The sequence below is a fragment of the Anser anser genome (genome assembly GCF_964211835.1).
Source record: "Anser anser genome assembly, chromosome: 3".
Lineage (NCBI taxonomy): Eukaryota > Metazoa > Chordata > Aves > Anseriformes > Anatidae > Anser > Anser anser.
The window spans coordinates 81,568,893-81,588,418 of record NC_139722.1 but is presented as its reverse complement, the minus strand read 5'-3'; the positions used below and the strand labels follow the sequence as shown (position 1 = coordinate 81,588,418).

General features: G+C 36.5%; 1 protein-coding gene across 7 annotated transcripts in view; it reads right to left on the bottom strand.

Annotated features, from left to right (window-relative positions):
- Positions 1 to 239: 239 nt before the first annotated feature.
- MTR (5-methyltetrahydrofolate-homocysteine methyltransferase) overlaps positions 240 to 19,526 on the bottom strand; it is a 53,912-nt gene continuing 34,625 nt past the window's right edge. For 6 of the 7 annotated variants that reach the window (XM_083828120.1, XM_083828117.1, XM_083828118.1 and 3 more), the window contains 12 exons: positions 16,348 to 16,448; positions 14,869 to 14,936; positions 13,907 to 14,027; positions 11,271 to 11,352; positions 10,396 to 10,494; positions 9,486 to 9,561; positions 7,532 to 7,687; positions 6,668 to 6,864; positions 4,098 to 4,298; positions 2,686 to 2,878; positions 1,806 to 1,918; positions 240 to 1,679 (listed from right to left, as the gene is read on the bottom strand). In XM_083828120.1, coding sequence (XP_083684246.1) covers positions 1,593 to 1,679; positions 1,806 to 1,918; positions 2,686 to 2,878; positions 4,098 to 4,298; positions 6,668 to 6,864; positions 7,532 to 7,687; positions 9,486 to 9,561; positions 10,396 to 10,494; positions 11,271 to 11,352; positions 13,907 to 14,027; positions 14,869 to 14,936; positions 16,348 to 16,448 — 1,494 coding nt within the window. In that variant the 3' untranslated portion in view covers positions 240 to 1,592. The remainder of the gene's footprint in view (positions 1,680 to 1,805; positions 1,919 to 2,685; positions 2,879 to 4,097; positions 4,299 to 6,667; positions 6,865 to 7,531; positions 7,688 to 9,485; positions 9,562 to 10,395; positions 10,495 to 11,270; positions 11,353 to 13,906; positions 14,028 to 14,868; positions 14,937 to 16,347; positions 16,449 to 19,526) is intronic. The other variant, XR_014581263.1, reaches the window with a different exon arrangement.

Below are 19,526 nucleotides of genomic sequence, written 5' to 3'. Positions count from 1 at the left end.
GCTGACAAACAGGACATATCTTAAACCCCTTAATATGTAATGAGATTATTTTTCTTTTCTAAGTCATTAAAGGGTAAGACATTCTAAAGCATCTAAGAACACACTCAACTACTTTAAGATCCCTATAACAACCTTTATACTTTTAGATTCTTAGTAAAATATGCATATTAATTTTGACTTTTTTTTCAGATTACAGCCCATTCTATTGCCATTCAAAGAATTCTAAAAGGATAACACCATTGACAGCTTAACCTTTATTAAACTGTTGATACAAGATAATTCTTTTAGCATAAAGTCAGATGAAGACATTACAAAAATTATGTATCTGTTAATGGATTACAGATAGAATATTGGTCTTTTCTTTACAATTAGAGACCAGAAAAACTGGATTTTCCTGACATAATATTTTATGAAATTTGCATTTAAATAATACCTGAGGCACTTTCAGGGGATTATGAACAGCTATGAACAATTCGCTCACTTAAATTTGAAAAATAAACCTACAGTATTAACTGTTATTGATGGTAGTGTTGCTTAGTGTAGGTATTTGCTTTTAAAATCCAGGTACACAGAAGCTTGAAGTTTGTACACTGGTCAGCTCCAAGCTTTCTGTCTCTCTGTTAATAGTAACAGTTGTGCTTCTGTCATACTTTTCACATATAAAAGTTTAAATATGAATTAATCCTCACAACAAAACAGTGAGGAAGAAAGGTATCATTACATTTTACACAGAGTAGAAATGGACTGTAGCCAGATGAAAGTAAGCATGAGTTTTCTAGGGGGACACATCTCATTTATGTTTTATCATAATACAGCATCTCTGATATTGTTCCACCACATTATATCTTTTGATAGTTTTAACTACAGTCATCATCACATAGTAAATTAAAGACCTGAGTTATTATTTAGACAGAAAGACATTATGTACAAGCCCTAAATATGGAGCAGACGGTGTGTTTTTTTTAAAAAAAAGATCTGTTTGTACAACGGTTGTTCTTGGTCACTCAGTTTAAAATTTCTGCTGACTTCACAGAATAAAATTGCATTGTATTTCTGTATGACCTTGACTTGCTAAAACACATTCAAATAACAAAAGACAAACTGTTCAACATGTCCACAGCCAATGGGACAAATACTAGGCCCTGATTTCAAAGCCTTCCTAAGGACAGGAGGGGTGTGCAACTTTCACATCTCACCCTACAACTAGTTGCTCAGCTAGAGTATTTGTGCAAAAAATATAAATAAAAGCATATTGCTATGATTAAGAGACCTGCAATGCATTCGTGGTCCCAAGTACATGGCACATCTGAAACATATGTTCCTTGATCAAAAATTAGAAACAATCAGATGAAATACCTGATGGCAGAAAACCTCTCAGTAGGAAGGATTTTCTTGTCGGATTTTAATTCATTTGGTTTGTTGGTTTGAGATTTTTTTCTTTCCTTTTTTTTTTTTTTTGATCAGACCAGTGACAAAAACAAACCATTTCCAACAAATACTAAAGGCAGCGATGAAAGATAATAGATGGCACTTCATTCTTCCTTCTGGCAAATGGACCATTAAAAGAAAATGCTTGACCACGTCTCCCACAGTTATTCAGTATCATATCCCAAAATGGGTCCCAGCCATTTCTCCACCTCTGCCACGGACAATTTTTTTCTCAGTGCATAATCTTCAACCTGCAAAGAGACATGATGAAAATTCATAAACGCCAGCTTTTACTGTTGACATAAAAAATTTGGATCATCTGGTCACAAGTTGCTTTTGAATGCTATAACACTAGCACAATGGACAGTGCAAGTTACCTGATCTTTACATATCTTGCCAACAGCAAAATATTTGGATTTGGGATTGGAAAAGTAGAGGCCAGAAACTGCAGAAGCAGGTGTCATTGCTAGTGATTCAGTTAAACCAATTCCTGGAAAAGAGAAAGAAAAGATGAAAGCATTCTTGTTCTCTGAACTGATAAGCTTAAATTCAAAGTCTTTTTTTTGTTGGGCAACTTCAAGCAAAATCAAAAAAAAAAAAAACAAGAAGCTTTCAGATGAACTAAAAACATAAAACTATTTTTCATTTGTTACCTATTCCAAAGAAAATACATACAGCTTCAAATAAATTGCATACTTTCATTATAGCCTTACTGTAGAGCAACGGTATAGTTTGTTTTCAAAAAAAAAAATCCTGGACATTTTGGAAAATGGTTAACTAGAGCTTTTGAAACACAGGAGGGTATTTTCAAATAGGAATTGGAATGTCCAACACACAAAATATCAGAGAAAGACAATTTTTTTTTTTTTTTTTAAAGTCACCATCTCAAGGTTTCTGTGGTCCAGGAAACACATCGCTGAATTGGCTTTTATTTTATTTATATCTGGAACGTCTTCTTGCAGCCATAAGGATGGTAGAGTTTTTCTCTCAGTGTAGCAAAACTCTGTTTGCGTGCAATCTGCTAATTAGGATTTTGCTAATTCCTTCAGCAAAAGCACTGGCAGTATTTTGCAATTTTTTCCTTGAATGAGGAAAAATAAAAACAACAATGAAAAGACAAAGGCAGCAATTCCCAGAACTACTTCAGTTCAATTTTTTATGTAGCTCTGCATACCCCAATTCATTGTTTTGTTGGCATTATGATCATTCATTCACACAAATGCTGTCTAAGAATCTTAGTAAGGCTGATCGAGTTACCTGTTGTTTCCTCGATGTTTGCAAGTTTCCACATGGTCAGTTTTTCTGTATGGTCAGGCTGGCTTGGATATCCAGGAGCAGGGCGAATTCCCTCATATTTAATTCTGCGTAGGTCACAGAGATCTAACTGCTCGGCACTACAGTAAGCCCAGAATTCCTTTCGAACCCTTTCATGGAGCTCCTCAGCAAATGCCTTGGAATATAGTGCAATTTTTATTATTTTTTAAGGGTCATCTTACCACAGGTAAGAAATTTAATTGCATTAAAATTCACATACAGTACTTATTTTTGTAATTCAGATGTTTTATTCTCATATTGGTAGATGGCAGGGGTTTTTGATGATCCTGCTTTAAAATCCTATGTAAACAAACAGGTAAGCTAGAGCGGTAACTAGAGAAGGTAAAGTTCATTTGGTTGTGGTAGCGATACATCATTAGAGCACCAAAGACAATAGTCTTGATTATTCTTGATATCTGCTCCAAGTCTAGCCATGGAAGGCCACATCCTTCTGGCATCCATGCTATTATCAGATGCAAATAAAGGCTACTGCTCTTTTTCAGCAGAGGATCTTTCCTGCAACTAAAAGTAGGTGATGGTTTCTTTTTGTTGTTTTGTTGTTTTGTTGTTGCTGTTGTTGTTGTTGTTGTTTTTTGTTTTTTTTTTTTTTATGAACCTACTCTTACAACTAACACTACTTTGTCAGCAACAGTTGCCTTCAGGAGACATTTCCACTTCAGTAAATATATTTGGATGGCATCAAATAATAATTTCCACAACTCTCATGGCTTAAAATATACAACTAGAGCTAATCACATTTGCCCTACACTAAAGTTCCTGTAAATTTTACAGTGATTACTTAGGTGTGAACATGGGGGCAAGCAGACAGACTTAGGGTAGGACAAGGGACAGGACTTTCTAAACCACTTCAGTTAGGGCTTTAAGAGCATGTCTGCCTAAGCCTACGGTACACTAAGTCAACAAACTTGTACACTGCACCCACATGCATGTTTACCATTAAAGCAGAAGGCCTGTCAATGCTATGTCAAGCAATTCAAGAATGTAATTGGTTGGTCTTATCTGGGTCCAAACTTACATTCTCATGTAGATAAAGCAAGGTTTAAAAACAGTTTTAATAGTGTTGTTTTAAAATGTACTAAATTGTATTAAATCAAAACTCTCAAGAGCTCAGAGCTGCTTTCGCACTTGGAACATATGGACAGCAGACTCCCCACTGTCTCCAAAGAGGACTCACCTCTCAAAAGAGGTTCTGTAGAACCAGTCCACTTCCAGATTTAATGCAGAGCATACATTAAAGGCAACAGTCTAAGTTTATGCTAAAACTTGAAACATCAAGTTGTCAAACAAACTTAGTACACAGAAAATTTGCAAGGAAACAAGACAAAACCTCATACCTCTGCCAACCGATCTCCAAGCGCCTTTACCATTATGATGTTGTACTCATCGTCCTGTTTCCTGTATTCATTGCACAACTCATCTACACCAAAGCAGGCCACAGCAAACAGGCCTAAGTAATCACAAATGTCAGAATCCAGCGGTGCTATGAAGTCAGAAAGACAGTAATATGGATCTATGCAGGCAGAGTCTTTTTCAGCCTAAAATAAAAAGAGAAAATAATGCAATAAATCAGAACATTAAAAAAAAAAAAAAGAGTGCACTCTTGATCTAAACAAGTATTTTTGATCTTTTTTCTTGATCTAAACCAAGACTAGAGGGCTTGAGACGTTTCTGACAAACACCTATCTAGTCTGAGTCATGACAGCTTTCCTGTCCTTAAATTAGACAGAAAAAACATCTCTGTTCCTCTGAGGGTGTTTGGATCACTAAAAAAAAAACAAATGTCAAAGGAGAGAGATGCTGTGTTGAGCAGATACAGAGAGATGTTCTGGTTCTATTTACAGCTAGTGAGATTTAACAGCTTATTCTGCAAAGTATTACAAAATAGGGAACGGTCTTGTGCCAGCCACTGGGGAAGAAGACAAATTTTCCATCTCTTACAGTCAGATTCTACATTTGTTAACAAAACTGCTGGTTGATAGTTTGCATCCCAATTATGCAAACTGCAGAATTCTTCAGCAACTCCCACTATGGAATGCCCATGAGAGTTTATAAACACTCACAGTTTCTTATCCTACAAACCATGTGCTCAGCAGTCCAGAAAAAAACAGCACCCGTGTCTAGGTTCACACTATCCACATACTAATTGAAACAAAATTCATCCATCATTACCAGTAAACTGAATCCCAAACAAGGTTCAAAGGGGTTTATAGGAAGTAACATAGGGAGTAGGAAATATCCCACTTGACAAAGAAAGCTATCTCATGGCTATCACTTGGCTGAAAAATCCTCTCCTTGTTTTCTTATTCTGTGACACTATTTCAGTGTTTAACAATGCTTTAAACCTATTTCTAACTGCAGTTTCATAAAATATTTTTTTAAAAAAATCAAACGTATCATTCCTGAAAAACAAAGATCTATGTTCAATAGTTTCTATAGATTACTAGATTACAGAAAGTACCATAAAACTGCAGAAATATTTTTTTGCCTACATACGTGACCTCTGTATTAACGTTAAGGCTCTTTTGTAATGATCATAGCTAAAGAAAACCCTAAACGCATCTACAACTTTTAGATTTTCATCACACGCTTAATGGTGCCAACATCATGGAGAGAACTCTGTGTACTGAAAGGAAGGTTTTTTATACGAAGCAGAAGACAATTATTCTCTTCTATTTTCCTCTGGTGAAGATTTGCTGAATTACTATGTATGCTAGACTGAAAGACATGCAGCTAAAATAGAGTCCAAAAGAATGGTACCCACAATAATACTCTTAATCTTTGAGAAAAGCCTGAATAAATTGGGAACATATGAGGAAAAAAAGAATGAGAAAAATAACAGCGTTCCAATATGTAAAAAACATTAAGAAAAAAAAAAAAGAACATCAAATAAGATAGTCTTCTTGGGAAAGCATTGGGAAAAGGCCAGGAAAAGAAACTATAGTAAACTTGATTTACATGGGATATCAAAATGTTTAACTAGGTAGTAAGGCCCTGGAACAGCCCTCCTTGAACATTTGTGAATACAGTTTATATAAATATCTGCCATGGACTGTCTGCTAGATCCACCTCCTCGCAATAGATTATCTATTCCAGAAAGCTGGAATAAATTTGAAGCCATGTATCTCTTAGTACAATTTTGCAATACTGGCACAAGACTGTCCTCATAGAAGACTGTACTCCAGAAATTTAGGTATTTGTTAGATTTGTTTCTCCCACGTTTGATGACTGCGTACGTGAACTATGAAAAAAACAAATTGGAATGTTGGGAAGAAGCAGTAGAATATGTTGAAAACGTTCAATCTATCAAAATAAATGCAAGCATATGTATGATTAAAGCATAAATACTTAAAATAGTTATTCTTACAATCAGAATTAGCAGCAAACTAATTCTAAACTGCCTCTTCATCGAGAGGAAATTTACATAAAAGTTACCAGAAACATTTATCTTCACTGAGCATTATCTTGCAGGTATTACAACGAAAGGTATTTTTAACCTTTAACACATCCAAGCAGAATGCCTCATTTAAGGCAGAATCCAGGGATATTATTAAAGAACTAAGGTTCATTAGATTCTAACTTGGCGCACAGAATTTGTGATGAAAACATACAGCACAGTGCTTTCAGATGGCTTAAGTATTAAAATGAGGCCAGAAAACACGTCATTGTCTAAAGCTGTCAAATATATACAGCATTCTGTACAGCTATTGCAATACAAAATACTACAAACACTACAAGAACCTAGGTCATCACTAATAAAATATTGTTACTAGTAAAAGAAACGGCAGGATGACTGCACAGATTACAACAACTATTTTCTGCACAGATTTTATTAGGACACTGGTGCTCTATTCTTACAATTCAAAAAAAAAAATCACTTTATTTAACAAATGTTCTGTCATTCTACCTGTTGCCTCAGGCCATGAAATTTTGCTATCGGTTCCGAAGATCCCACTGCCTCTTCTACAGCATACAAATAGATATCATCTTGAACACTTCGAGCAGGCCAGAACCCAACCACACCCCTGGCTTGTAATTTCTTTTGATTGATCAACATTTTCAGCAGATTTTGAGCATCGTTATAAACTCTCTTTGCTTCTTCACCTATCAAAAAAAAAGAGAACCCTTTAGAAAAGACTTGATTTCACAACAAGTTTAAACAGGTTTAAGAATTTCTGAAGATTGGTTCATTTCCCAGGTAATTTTTTGATGACTGCAACAATGTGTCAGCTACAGCATATGCAATAGCAATATAATTATGTGTATACAGCTGTAACAATATACATCTTGAAACAAACGTTAGAGCCAGCACCATTCTAGTAGAGGCAGAAGATGGAGAATGAAGTGAGCAACAGGGGAAATGTGTGTGCAACTACATCACCACAGTGCAGCCGACGCAGAACATTTATTTCAGTGTCACACTTGCTGTTTCATCACATATACCAAGGCCTACTGAAGTTCAAAAAAAGACAGAGCCCTCTTGATATCTTCACCCTTAACAGGGACATGTGTTAATTGCTCTGTCACCTTTTTCTGTCATTAAAATACCACCCCATATTTTGTAGGTGAATTCTAAATATGATTAAGCACTCCTCCTGCCTCATGTGCCAACGTGCCGGTAAGTGTTATTTTACACAAATTATTTCAGTGACATTTAAGTTTACATGTATTTTTACCACTCCTATGTATATCAAACCATTCAGAATCTTAATGCAGCATGACAGGTCCGTTAAGATTATCTGTATAAAGTAAATGCAATTTCAATACTTACCTACAGTTTTATCGTTAAAGACTTTAGGGAAACCCCGGTTGGGATACTTTCCCCTAAGTTGCCAGACATCAAAGAAAGGCTTCCAGTCAATATATTCTACTAGCCTCTTCAGGTCATAATCTTCAAAGACTTTTGTACCAATGAATTTTGGTTTAACTGTAGGAATCAAAAGTACAATCTGTCACTAAGGAATTACTTAATATTGCTCTTATATGTGTAGTGTAATTGATGCTCACTAGCTTCCATCACTACAACCGACCTCTTCCCAAGTAATTCTTAGAATTCTTACTGCCATATCCTTCCGAAGTCATACCATGCTCTACAGTTATTACATGGATTTTTAAGAAAGTATAAAAAGTCAAAACAGAAAATGCAAGACCTTCTGTTCGTTCCTATAAATTAATCCTTACTCACTGCTGGACTTCTCAGGATATTTCATCAGTCAAAATATTCAGTCTAAGACCAAAAGCAGCCTATCCTTACCCACCAGATTTTAGGGGCATATGCCATTCATAATTATAAATCCCACTTTTTATACACAGACATATTATGTACTATGCTGTTGTAAATAGCTCTATCTATTATTATGCAATTTGTAAGAGCTTTTGCAACCACCACATGCTTGTTCAGATGCATAGACAGAAGAGAAAGAGAGAGATGGATCTTTTATGATGCATCCACAAGCTTTGTACTTGTCTATGCTGTTCACTACTTCATAACATGGCCTTTATCAAAACGAGCTACTGAAAATTAGCATCTTCTTGAGTCTTAGTACTGGTTTTCACTGGGATAGAGCTGATTTTCCTTGTAATGGCCAATATGGTGCTATATTCTAGGTTTGTGACCAAAACAGTGTTGGCAACACACCCATGTTTTAGCTACTGCTGTACAGCACTTACAGAGCACCAAGGCCTTTCCTGTTTCTCATGCTATCCTGCCAGAAAGTTGGCTGGGGTGCCCAAGAAGTTGGGAGGGGACACAGCCACGACAGCTGACCCCATCTGACCAAAGGGGTTTTCCACATCAAGCTCAGTAATAAAACTCGGGGTAAGGAGGAAGGGGAGACATCCTGAATAATGGTGTTTGTTGTTGCAAGTAACCATTGTATGTGATAAAGCCCTGCTTTCATGGAAGTGGTTGAATATCTGCCTGATGATGGGAAGTAGCAAACTAATTCTTTGTTTTGCTTTGCTTGCACGCCATTCTTGCTTTACCTGTTAAATTGCCTTCATCTCAACCCACAAGTTTTCTCACTTTTACCCTTCAGATTCTCTTCCCCATCCCACTTGGTACAAGCGAGTGAGCAGCTGACTAGGTCTTAGCTGCCTACCAAGGGGTTAACACACAACAGTCTTGTAAATGAAGTGACAGAAAGCAGTGAAGTGTTAATGCCACTGCAGGATGCAATTTCTTGTGGAATGCCATTTATAAGTGTTTAGTATTAAAAATAAAACTGGTAGAGAAACTGGAGAAACTGGTAGTGGGATGGGCAGAAAAAGACTTATACCTCTTTTTCCTTTTAATTGTAAGGAGGAATTGAATACAAATGCTGTCTCACAACTTACATTGCCTGAATGTAGTACATAATGTTTGCAATATGAGCCAGTCCAACATTATTTTGGAAAGGGTGCATTAGGCTCATCTTTCATTGTATGGTACTACGGACAAGTCTGTTTCAGATTTTTTTTCCAATTTGTTATTAAATATTTTCGTTGCTTTTTTTAAATACTATGAAAAATATAAAGTTGAGACAGGACAGCAAGATTGAACAAAAAAAGTCTGCTCAAACAGACACAAGTTTATTCAAATTGTTACACTATTTTTAACACAATGCTACTGAAGTCTGAAGTTTAATGAAGCTTAATCAAATTTGTGTGTTATTCAATGTATATATAAAAATTAAAGACAGCAATAAATAAAAATTAAAGACAGCAAAATCAACAACTAAACTGACCTGGTTTATGTCCCGATAACCAGTCATTATGGAAACCTTTTCTCCTAGCTTGCTCTAGAGACAGATATCTTCTTTCCTGTATGGACATAAAGGTTACTTTTATAAAACCACTTATCTTTCAGACAAACTGTAACCATTGCAGTGATTATACAGTTTTCAGACAAACTGTAACCATTGCAGTGATTATACAGTTTTAATCAAAGCTATCTTCAGGTCAATTCTGACAAAAAATATATTTTAAGTTCCACCAACTCCCAGCTGAATTCACTGCAAACCTCTCTGATCTCATCTTGGTTTACTGGTTCCCTATGCAAAGATGGTCTTAAACTTGTACGGACCAAGTGCTTCTGTTTCTTTACAATGACAACCTCAGAAGAATCAGACATTATTAGCTTACTACTGTTAATTTGCGCCATCAATTTCCGCATTTCATTCCTTCCTTCTCTTCACTCTCCTAAAATTGCAGCCCCAGCTCTCTACTTTGACATTGCTCAGATCCCTAATCAGAACAACACAAACACAACAGGAAAATGTGGTGGTGAGAAATACTCAGACTACAGCATGGCATCACCAAAAGCAACCAGTGCCCCTTCAGTTACCTTAGTGTATTTTCCTGTTTTAAGCAACTGCCCTAGGAGTGCACCAGTCTCCTTTTAGGCTGATTAAACTGATGTGACTGCCAGCCCCAAGGAGATGTCCTAGATACCACTGATGATTGTCCACTGAGGACAATCCAGAATTTGCCAACTATATGTTAGAGTCATGAAAAATTTTCCCTTACAGGCCAGAAAATTTGATTTCATAATCAACACAAGTATACCTCAAGGTCTTCATAAAGAGTTGAAACTCAGAGTTAGTAATAATACGAGTACCAACCACTCCAAACAAGATAAATTAATTATATTTGTACCTTGAGAGACTCATAGTGTTCTTGTCTAATTTCTTCATATTCCTCTAATACTTCTTCAAAGAAATCATCCTTTACACTTTCATCTAAGAGCTGAGAGCACTGAAAAAAAAGAAAAGAGAATGCACTAAGTACATATTGTAAGATATTATAGTAATGACACGGTGAGAATTTCAGACTAAGCTGTCTGTCTTTAATAATCTAGTTTCCATTAACCTTACACAATTACACTTGACAATACTAAATTGTCTTGCCACTGAACTGCAAACTAGATTCAAAATATATTTAAGAGTATGATCATTAGCAAGAATAATGCCCTCCTACGCAGTTAGCATTAGCAGAGCCCAGCATGGTTCTGTAAAGACCTGAGAAGAGGATACTCCAAGACTCTAGAGGCTGAACAGTCAGAGAAATAACACACAGCTCGCCCTACTTCTTTCCAGCATGTATTTTCCCACTAAGACTACTCATTTGTCTAACAGAGAGCATCTATTCCAAAAAACACCAGTCAGCCATTTCATAGTACTGTTTTCCTGTTACCATATCGCTAACTGCAGCAATATACCCAAAACAGAGAGAACAGCAGATCACATCTAACTACATCCCTCCTCATTTTAAAACATCTCAGAACTACAGTCAAGGACTCAGAGCAAATCATTCCGCCATCACTAGAGAAACTGGCATGTAAATAAAGGTATCCAATGACAATAAGTGAAGTAAGTTTGATGAGATAACCAGGCAGCAGCAAAAAAAAATTGCTGAAGTGACAGTAGTTTAGAAATCGGTCTCTGCAGTGCCTCTCCAGTTTCCTGCCATAATTTCGGATGATAGAGGAAAGGATAAGAGGTGCAATAGAAAAATAGGAAATTAGAACTTACAACCACAACACTCTTGGATGCATCCAGGACATGAATTACAGGTGCACTATATCGGGGGGCAATTTTAACAGCTGTGTGTGTTCTTAAATGAAAAAGAAAGATCGAGCATTTCACAACTGAATCAAAAACAAACAAAAAATACAAAATGCACAGTGAAAAAAATCCTGACTTAATGCATAATCCAAATCTTCAAAACAAGAAAGCATCCATCTGCTATGCAGGGATGATTAAGCACAGATTTTTAATAATAGGTATACAAACTCTTTACTTCAAAGAGTATCAGAATGCTTCATAAGTAATGTGCCAACTTACACCGTCTTACCAGCTGACAAAGTCATTAACTCGTTAGTCTGAATATCAAAAATTCCAATGAGCACGTTCCAAACTAAGCCTAACAAAAACTGTAATTAAATAAAAATTTATAAATGTATATATATATTTATTTTTTTTTGCTCACCTTACATTTTTCCCCTCACACACTCCCTTCAGGATCTGTGAATTAACATTAACGTATTCCAGTGATGATTACTTCAATTTCTATGATGCTGTACTTCAGAACCAGAGGCTCTGTCTACCCACCTGAAGAAGGAATTCTGCCAGGTGTCAATAAATAGAACAAACTTGCACCTTCTAGGTCAGCCAATTCATTTGCATAAAAAACTCCCAATTAATTTAACATATACTCATATTCCAGTCCTACTCACTGAAATACTCAGAATCACTTATGTATAATAGTACTTCGCTGTTCGAATTAAAGTTAGCAGTCCTGAACTGAGGCCTAAGTGCCTTTTTTTCCTTCAGGTAGTGTCAGATGTTTAAAACACTTGAACATCAAAGTTACTGATGACTAAGCAACAGCTATGTAAACCAACTGTCCTGGATCACCTTAATTTGTTGGTGCATTTCCGATCTTTATTAAAAAAAAAGATACTGTATCTTCAACTTTGATAGGAACAGACAAAAGAAACAGGGCCTACAGTGGAACTGTATCCTTTTTTTTTATTACCATAATAAAACCATTACCATTATTTGTCAGCATCTGAATTGAACAGTATAGTAATAACACAAACATCATTATTGTACGTTAAGAAGAAACTCCACTGTGTAGACTCTGTATTCAGAATCCAGCCTCTCTTTCAAACTCATCTAATTTTCCACCTTTTCAAGTATGGATGGTCTACTCATTACAAATGTCTACCCATTTCAGAGAATAAATGCAGATAGTTCTTCAATACCAAGCTCTAACATATACGATCTTTCAGAATACACACAAAGCTAAACTTAAAACTGTGCGAGTAAAATTAAATATATATTACCAATCCTATCTTCCACAAAGAATCCTTTTACTTGACGTATTTTGTAGAAGTTGTGCGCATCTGGGCATATGCACAAGTATATATTTATGCAGAGTTCAAATGAATAAAATTATTTCTGAATACAAGGTATGTGTATATATTTAATAAAATTATTCCTATATTCAAAACAAAATTCCTGCTGCCAGCTACATTTCTCTCTACAAATAAATTTCTCAAAATTGTTCAATAATGTTAATCTGACAATAATTCTTAATCTGCAATGCTTTACAGACACTAAAAAGATATGAAGAAAAGGCTCCCCTACGCCCTTCACTTAGAATAAAGCCCCACACATTTTTGTTTAAGAAAAAACTCTATGTCTCAATACCGAACTCACAGGAAAAGAGACTGGCATGAAAAAGAAGTGAAGGGATACAGTGAACCTTGCATTATTACCACAGGACCAATAAAGCTGGGCAGTGGTCCTACCATTTACTATCTGTAAAGTTATGGGACTATTTGTTAAGGCCAAGAACACAGAATACATGGAGCTAATGGTTCCGATAGACTAAGTGCTGCTCTGGTAAAGAAAGCAACACTGCTAACAGCTTTTAGTTATGCAAGAAATGACCTCTGCAGCCTTCTGAGCTGTCACCTACTCAAGCATTTTGTACAGAAACCAGTTAGCGAAGTGTGACCCAAGGCCATTACACATGCCCAAAACACATCTGTGGGAATGCTAATACTAGATGTCAGCAAGCTGTCAACAACTGCTCTTCAGGACATCAGAGCAGCTGCATTACTTTATCTGAATGGATCAGAGAGAACAAGGTATCAACCAAAAAATCTCAGTCTATCAAATGCGAAATGGTAACTACTTTAAGGCAAGCTGCTAGAACCTATCTCCTGTCAGCCTGATTGAACAGGATGTCTATACAACCACTGCTAGTCTTGAAATCATACATACTCAGAATGCTCTGGTGAATCAAAACAGACCATTCTACCCTTCAGAGTAATTGAATTATATTCATATTCATGTGCACATAAACTTTTAGAAGTTAATAATAGTATTTCCACATATAATATATACTTGCAAAATATATAACATGCAAAAGTGAAAAGTTCAAGGTGTCCATTATTTGCTATGTACCAATTACATTGTGACACTACATTCCAGCACTTCTGATACAAGAAATAACATTCACTCTCAAGTAAACACATACCTGTATGCATGTTGAGGGAAAAAGAGGGAAAAGGAAGGAAGAAATGGTCATAGGTTTTTCTCCCTGGTTAGCACTATTTTCATACACATTCCCCATCTTCCCAATTGCTATATCTTACTTAGAAGTAGTTGCTCCTCCAATCAGCAAAGGAATCTTTATTGCCAATCTCTCCATTTCCTTGGCGACAAAAATCATTTCATCCAAAGAAGGGGTGATGAGACCAGACAGGCCAATTATATCTATTGCAAATTTACAAACATATACACAAAAGGTTTAGCAAATCCATTCCAGCATTACTTATAAATTATTACAGGAAGCATTTAATTTCTACCTTCACGCATCAGATAAAAAAATAGTGAAATAGAAAGCATGGTAATTTCTAGTCTAGAAGCCAGGTTTCACTTAATTAGAAAGTAAAAGCTTTCCAAGAATGAAAGTGATTCTGAATCCCCAGTTTAAGACATTTGTCAAACAGTCTTCACAGCTGCTGAACACCTACTGCTCTAGTTTCACAATAAATATACAATGCTTCTGATTAGCAAACTTCAAACCTCAGAAGATAGGTACAGAAATTATAACATCTGCCCTTTGAAACAGCAAATGCTTTCAAACTTCACCACCTCTGATCTATACAAATCTTTTCCAAGATGCAATAGACTGTTTCACAGAAACTATAGCTTGGTTCAGAAAGAAAGTTCATTTTTTATTAGTACAATTCATTTTGTTTTTCACACTCCTTGCTTTAGCAGGCTGAATGCCAAGTTCTACTTATTTAAGATCCAACACAAAGTTAGTTAACCTTTCCAATTTTCCATTTATCCATCTGTAAAACAAATACTAAAACATCTCTCCTGGAGTTGTCCTTTTAATGCAGGTTTTCAGTTCCTTGGGCTAAGTTTCACATAAGTGCTAAATACTAAATACTTGCTACTATTAACACAAAAGTTTTGATTTACTTGAAGGTAGTCTGACCAAACCATAGACAGCATAGAAATGCAATGAGTAGCCAAAAAAAAAAAAAAAAAGCAAGTGGGGTTTAAAATTAAATAAGCCAGGAGTACTAATGAAATCTCTCTATACCTGCTTTGTTCTCAACAGCAGCTCTCAATATCTTATCACATGGAGTCATGACTCCTAAATCAATAACTCTGTGAAAAGAAGTGAGATGACACAAGATTCTTTAAAAAAGTAGTCAAATAGTTCTGTTTAAGGGCAAACATATTGCTCTTACAATAAATGGCTAACCTAATATTGAAGTTAGAACTGAGATTGTGTTTCTCTCAAGACCTCAGTTGGGAATTGCAATATAAGAAACACCTGTGGGTCTGGAAAAATTTTCAATACAGAGTTCCAGATGACACAGTTGATAAGAAAATTCAAGTGCAAGAGGGTGGTTTTGTTTTCGAGTAATTTTTTTCATTTGAAGTCATTCAGGCAATACTAAAAGATTTTGTGTATCTTATGTCAGGAACATAAACTGATTCACATCAAGTTTCTTTTGTCTTACTAAAGCCTATATTTCATGAAATGAGACGCTGCACTTCCCTTGCTAGCATTCTATTCCTATTAGCCCTAGCCACTGTCAAGGTTGGTTGTGTTTTGTTTTTTTTTCCCAAGTGAGCCATGCCAGCCTGCTGGCTTCATTCAGTCTCACTCACGTCCATGGCGACAGAAAGCACCGTGGCTTCAGTTCACTACGTTTAAAAAAAATAAAAGCTCAAGAAAGCAGCTGAATATACTGCATATACACAACACTGGTACTTGCTTCAGCCCTTTGTGTTTTAAAACAAGAGACAATTTGGCTCTTTTTTAAAGAACAAGTTACAGACAAGTCAAAAACAAAACAAAACGAATGAGTGGTAAGACAGTTCCAAAGCATTCAGTTCTGCAAAACATTTGACAGACACTTGACAAAGGACTCATGGAAACGACCATTCATTCCAACACTGCTGTCAACCCTGCATTACGCACACAGGACTTGAAAGCACTGACTTCTCTTGAAGTCCCAACTTTTGAAACACAGAATTAGGATTAGAATCTCATCTCTTATTTAAGAAAACATACCACAGTGAGTTTAAAACCTTGTAGTTAATGAACAGCTTGAAAAACATACTAAGAGGTTCACTAGAATGTTACACGACTTGCTTTTTCCTAACACACCACAAAGCACACAGGCAGTCTTGCCTAATACAGTTATCCTGTGTTTTTTTTCAGTTTTTTTTTTTTCCAGGTATTATGCTTCTATGTTTAAGACATTAAACTTATATTTAACTAATATTACGTGCAAAAACTGATGCTCTGACCTATATTTCAGTCCAACTTTTTTCATCTCAGATGCCAGTTTATTAGGGTATTACAGAAAGATGTTACATTCCCTCTTGCCTCCACATTAGTAATAGCTGTTATGATCCGTGTTCCCTACTACAGCTAGGGTAACAGGCCAGTTCCCAGTAAATGCCCACCTCTAACTATTATCACCACAGCTGCAGCTAGCCTAATATATGAGTTAGCTAGTCTTATATGGTTACGTTCCCAGCTACCTAGTTTTAGTCTCTTTACCTGAAGTTGTTGCAGCCCAGAACAACTCCCACAATGTTCTTGCCGATATCATGTACATCGCCTTTCACAGTTGCTAGTACTATTGTACCATTGTAAGGATCCTGAAAGTTGAGCAAATAACACACAGGTTAAATTACTCAGAAGCCTTAGCATTCCCTCAGTATCAGCAAAGGTAATATATCCAATATTAAAAGCTATTTTAAAAGATACAGGTAATAAAAATTCACACAAGAAATACTCATGCAAATCAAGCACGTTATTCATTTATATACATTTAAAAAAACAACAAAATCATGAAAAAAACACATCTGAATAGCACTCTGTGTAGTGCAATAACTGAACTCCTCTGTTCCTCACCAATAAACAGTTTAAGTATTAGAACAATAGGGTAATGAAGGTTCACGATCACATGCCTGGTCATGCATCAAATGTAATCTTCCAATGCAACACTGAGAGGAATGACAGGAATTAAGAAAAGCAAAAGAGATTAATTTTTTATGCAACAAAAATAGCAAGGAACACATTTCAATGTGCTCATTAGGCTACTTCAGACTGCCCAAGCTGAACAAACAAGCTGGAAAAACGATCTCCTTGAAGAAGGGAAAGTGTACCACCACAGACTGATCCTGGGTCAGACGGCATTCAGCCCTGACAGAGAGGCCCTGCCAGCAGCGCAAAGGCCGAACTTCTCTGCAGCAATTCTCCAGCAGGACATGGCCATTTGTGATACGTTTTTAGTGGTGTCATTAGTGTTGCCATTTGGAGCAGCTGCCACGTTTGAGATGGTGCAGGATGAGACACAAGTAACAAACCACCTGAATTGCACAGAATCTAAATCAAGTGGAAACCTGAGCACATTCTGTTTTCAAACTACCACTTTTCCAGTCAGTATCTCATCTCCTTGGCAGATGGCAGAACTGGGGGAGAAGACCCTTCTACAAATCATGTTACATTCCTTGACACTATCAGGTAGCTCTCTACTTCATGTATCTACATTGCCTTCTGTAATCGCAATTTTCTGGGGGAAAAGAAATCTTTACATATTACCAAGAGCGATACCAGCATTTCCCATGGTCCTAACACATTTGTTAGGACCCTGGGAATTCTCACCAATGCTGCTGTTTCCTAAACATTTTTTACTATCATCTCCCCAGTGTTCCTGTTTTATAAAAGATCAGGAAACCGAGAAAGCAAAAAGGAGGCAAGTCAGCCATCCCTGTGCAATCGAAAATGTTGCATCTGAAAATAAATTTCTAGAACATAAGAGAAAACGAGAGACATTAATCAGCGGCTGGGAGATGAAAAAAGTTGTCCCCATTAACAACTGATAATTTAACTAGCAACTGATACAACAAGTTAAAAAAAAAAAAAAAGGATTTATACATGAGAGGGAAAACGTGTGCTGAGCAGCAAACAATGTGGGCCAGAGCACACAGTATTTTAAATAAACCCTATTTAGGGCACACTGTGATTTCAATTGTCTCAAGCAAGGAGGTCCTCAAGTTCTGGGCACACATCCAACGGGCTTCTTTTTTTAATCTTGATAGAGATCCACAGCCACAGCTATTTATCCTCAAATGTAACTATCAACACTTTGCATTTCCTGGCAGTCTTGGACTAAAACGGTCCTGGAGGTTACAGTAGCCTGGGTAACATCAGACAGATCAGCTACCAGAGCCTGCAAATCATTTTCCTCCGAGTCCACATCTAAATCTGGGGATAAATGCAGCTGATTCTTCTCTCTCTCCAATTTTCTCTGCAGTGACAAAAATATTCAGAGAGGAAGACCAAACCCTTGCCCATCAGAAGGTGGAGAAAGCAGGAGGACAGAGGCCCTACTTTTTCCCTCCTGCCCTCTTCAGTCACACACAATACCTCACAATCTCTTGCTATATTTTTGAGGACCTCCCAGATTCCACTTCCCATTTTTTAGCCAGAGAACTAAGTGCCACATTAGGCCCTAATTCCCTGCCCGTGGAGGCAATAAGGTAATGATTTTCACTGACTTCAAATATCCCCAGAACAAGCCAGAAGGTGCCAAGTACCAGCATTGTCATCTGCATTAAAATAAAGAACAGCACGAGCAGGAGAGAGATGACGCATAGAAAAGTGACTCATGACAGCAAGAGAACAGATCTGCTTGATGTATTAGAGAGAAGACACCATCTTTACATCCAGAAAAGAGACTAGGCATTCTCCTTCCATTGAAAATATGCAGGATTGATTATCAGGTCATTTTTCTTTCTAAAATGTTAGTTGTATTCGTTACATTTATGTTTGACAAGCACTCAATAGATCCACAACAAATGGAAAGATATAGTGTAAAATGATTTCAATGGAGGTATTAGGAACCATTCAAAAAACCACAGAAAGAAAGCCAAAGAAAACACATAAATATCCTCTATTCTCGAGACTCTGCCATTCTTCGTCTTTTTTGTGCTAAATACCAGATTATGATAAAAGGTATTGCCTCTGAGAACTCATGAAGACAATGTAATGTTCCACAGGACTAGAGACGAGTTACTGCACATTAAACATAAATTTCGTAGTCTGACAAAGTCAAGAGTGGAAGAAAAATGTTTAACAACCAAAACTGCACCTATCACATAAATACAGTAAAGCAGAGATTCGTATTTGAAGAACGGATTTTGTCCATTTCTTCTGAACTCTTTTCTACTGCATATGATCTTGTTAGTACTGAAAAACAAGGGAGGTCCTGTATCTTTGTGTTCCAGTGCTCCTACCACATACTCCATTAATCAAATTTGGAAGAAATTACTTCGAGTATATGTACAGGTAGTTGACAAAACTTTTCTCACAGAGGAATCACCACCTGTCAGCTGTCGAAAAGGAAATGCTATGAAGGAAATGCCCACAAGAATCTGAAATTCATTTGGTATTTTCAACAGCAACCTAAAATTATCTACAATGCATAAGGATGATATTAAGGGAAGGGAGAGAGTATGTGGAAGAATAGGAGTAGGATTCAAGATCAACTTGACAAATTGAATAAGCAATCTAAAAGCAGTAAAATAGTATTCAGTAATAGGACTGCCAAGCACAGCATATAGCAAAGAAAAAAAAGAAAGAAAACCTCAAATGGGGAACAGTTTATAAAACAATGTAAATGCAAGACTTATTAGAGGGCAAAAGTGATCTTCCAAGTCAATACAGAAACC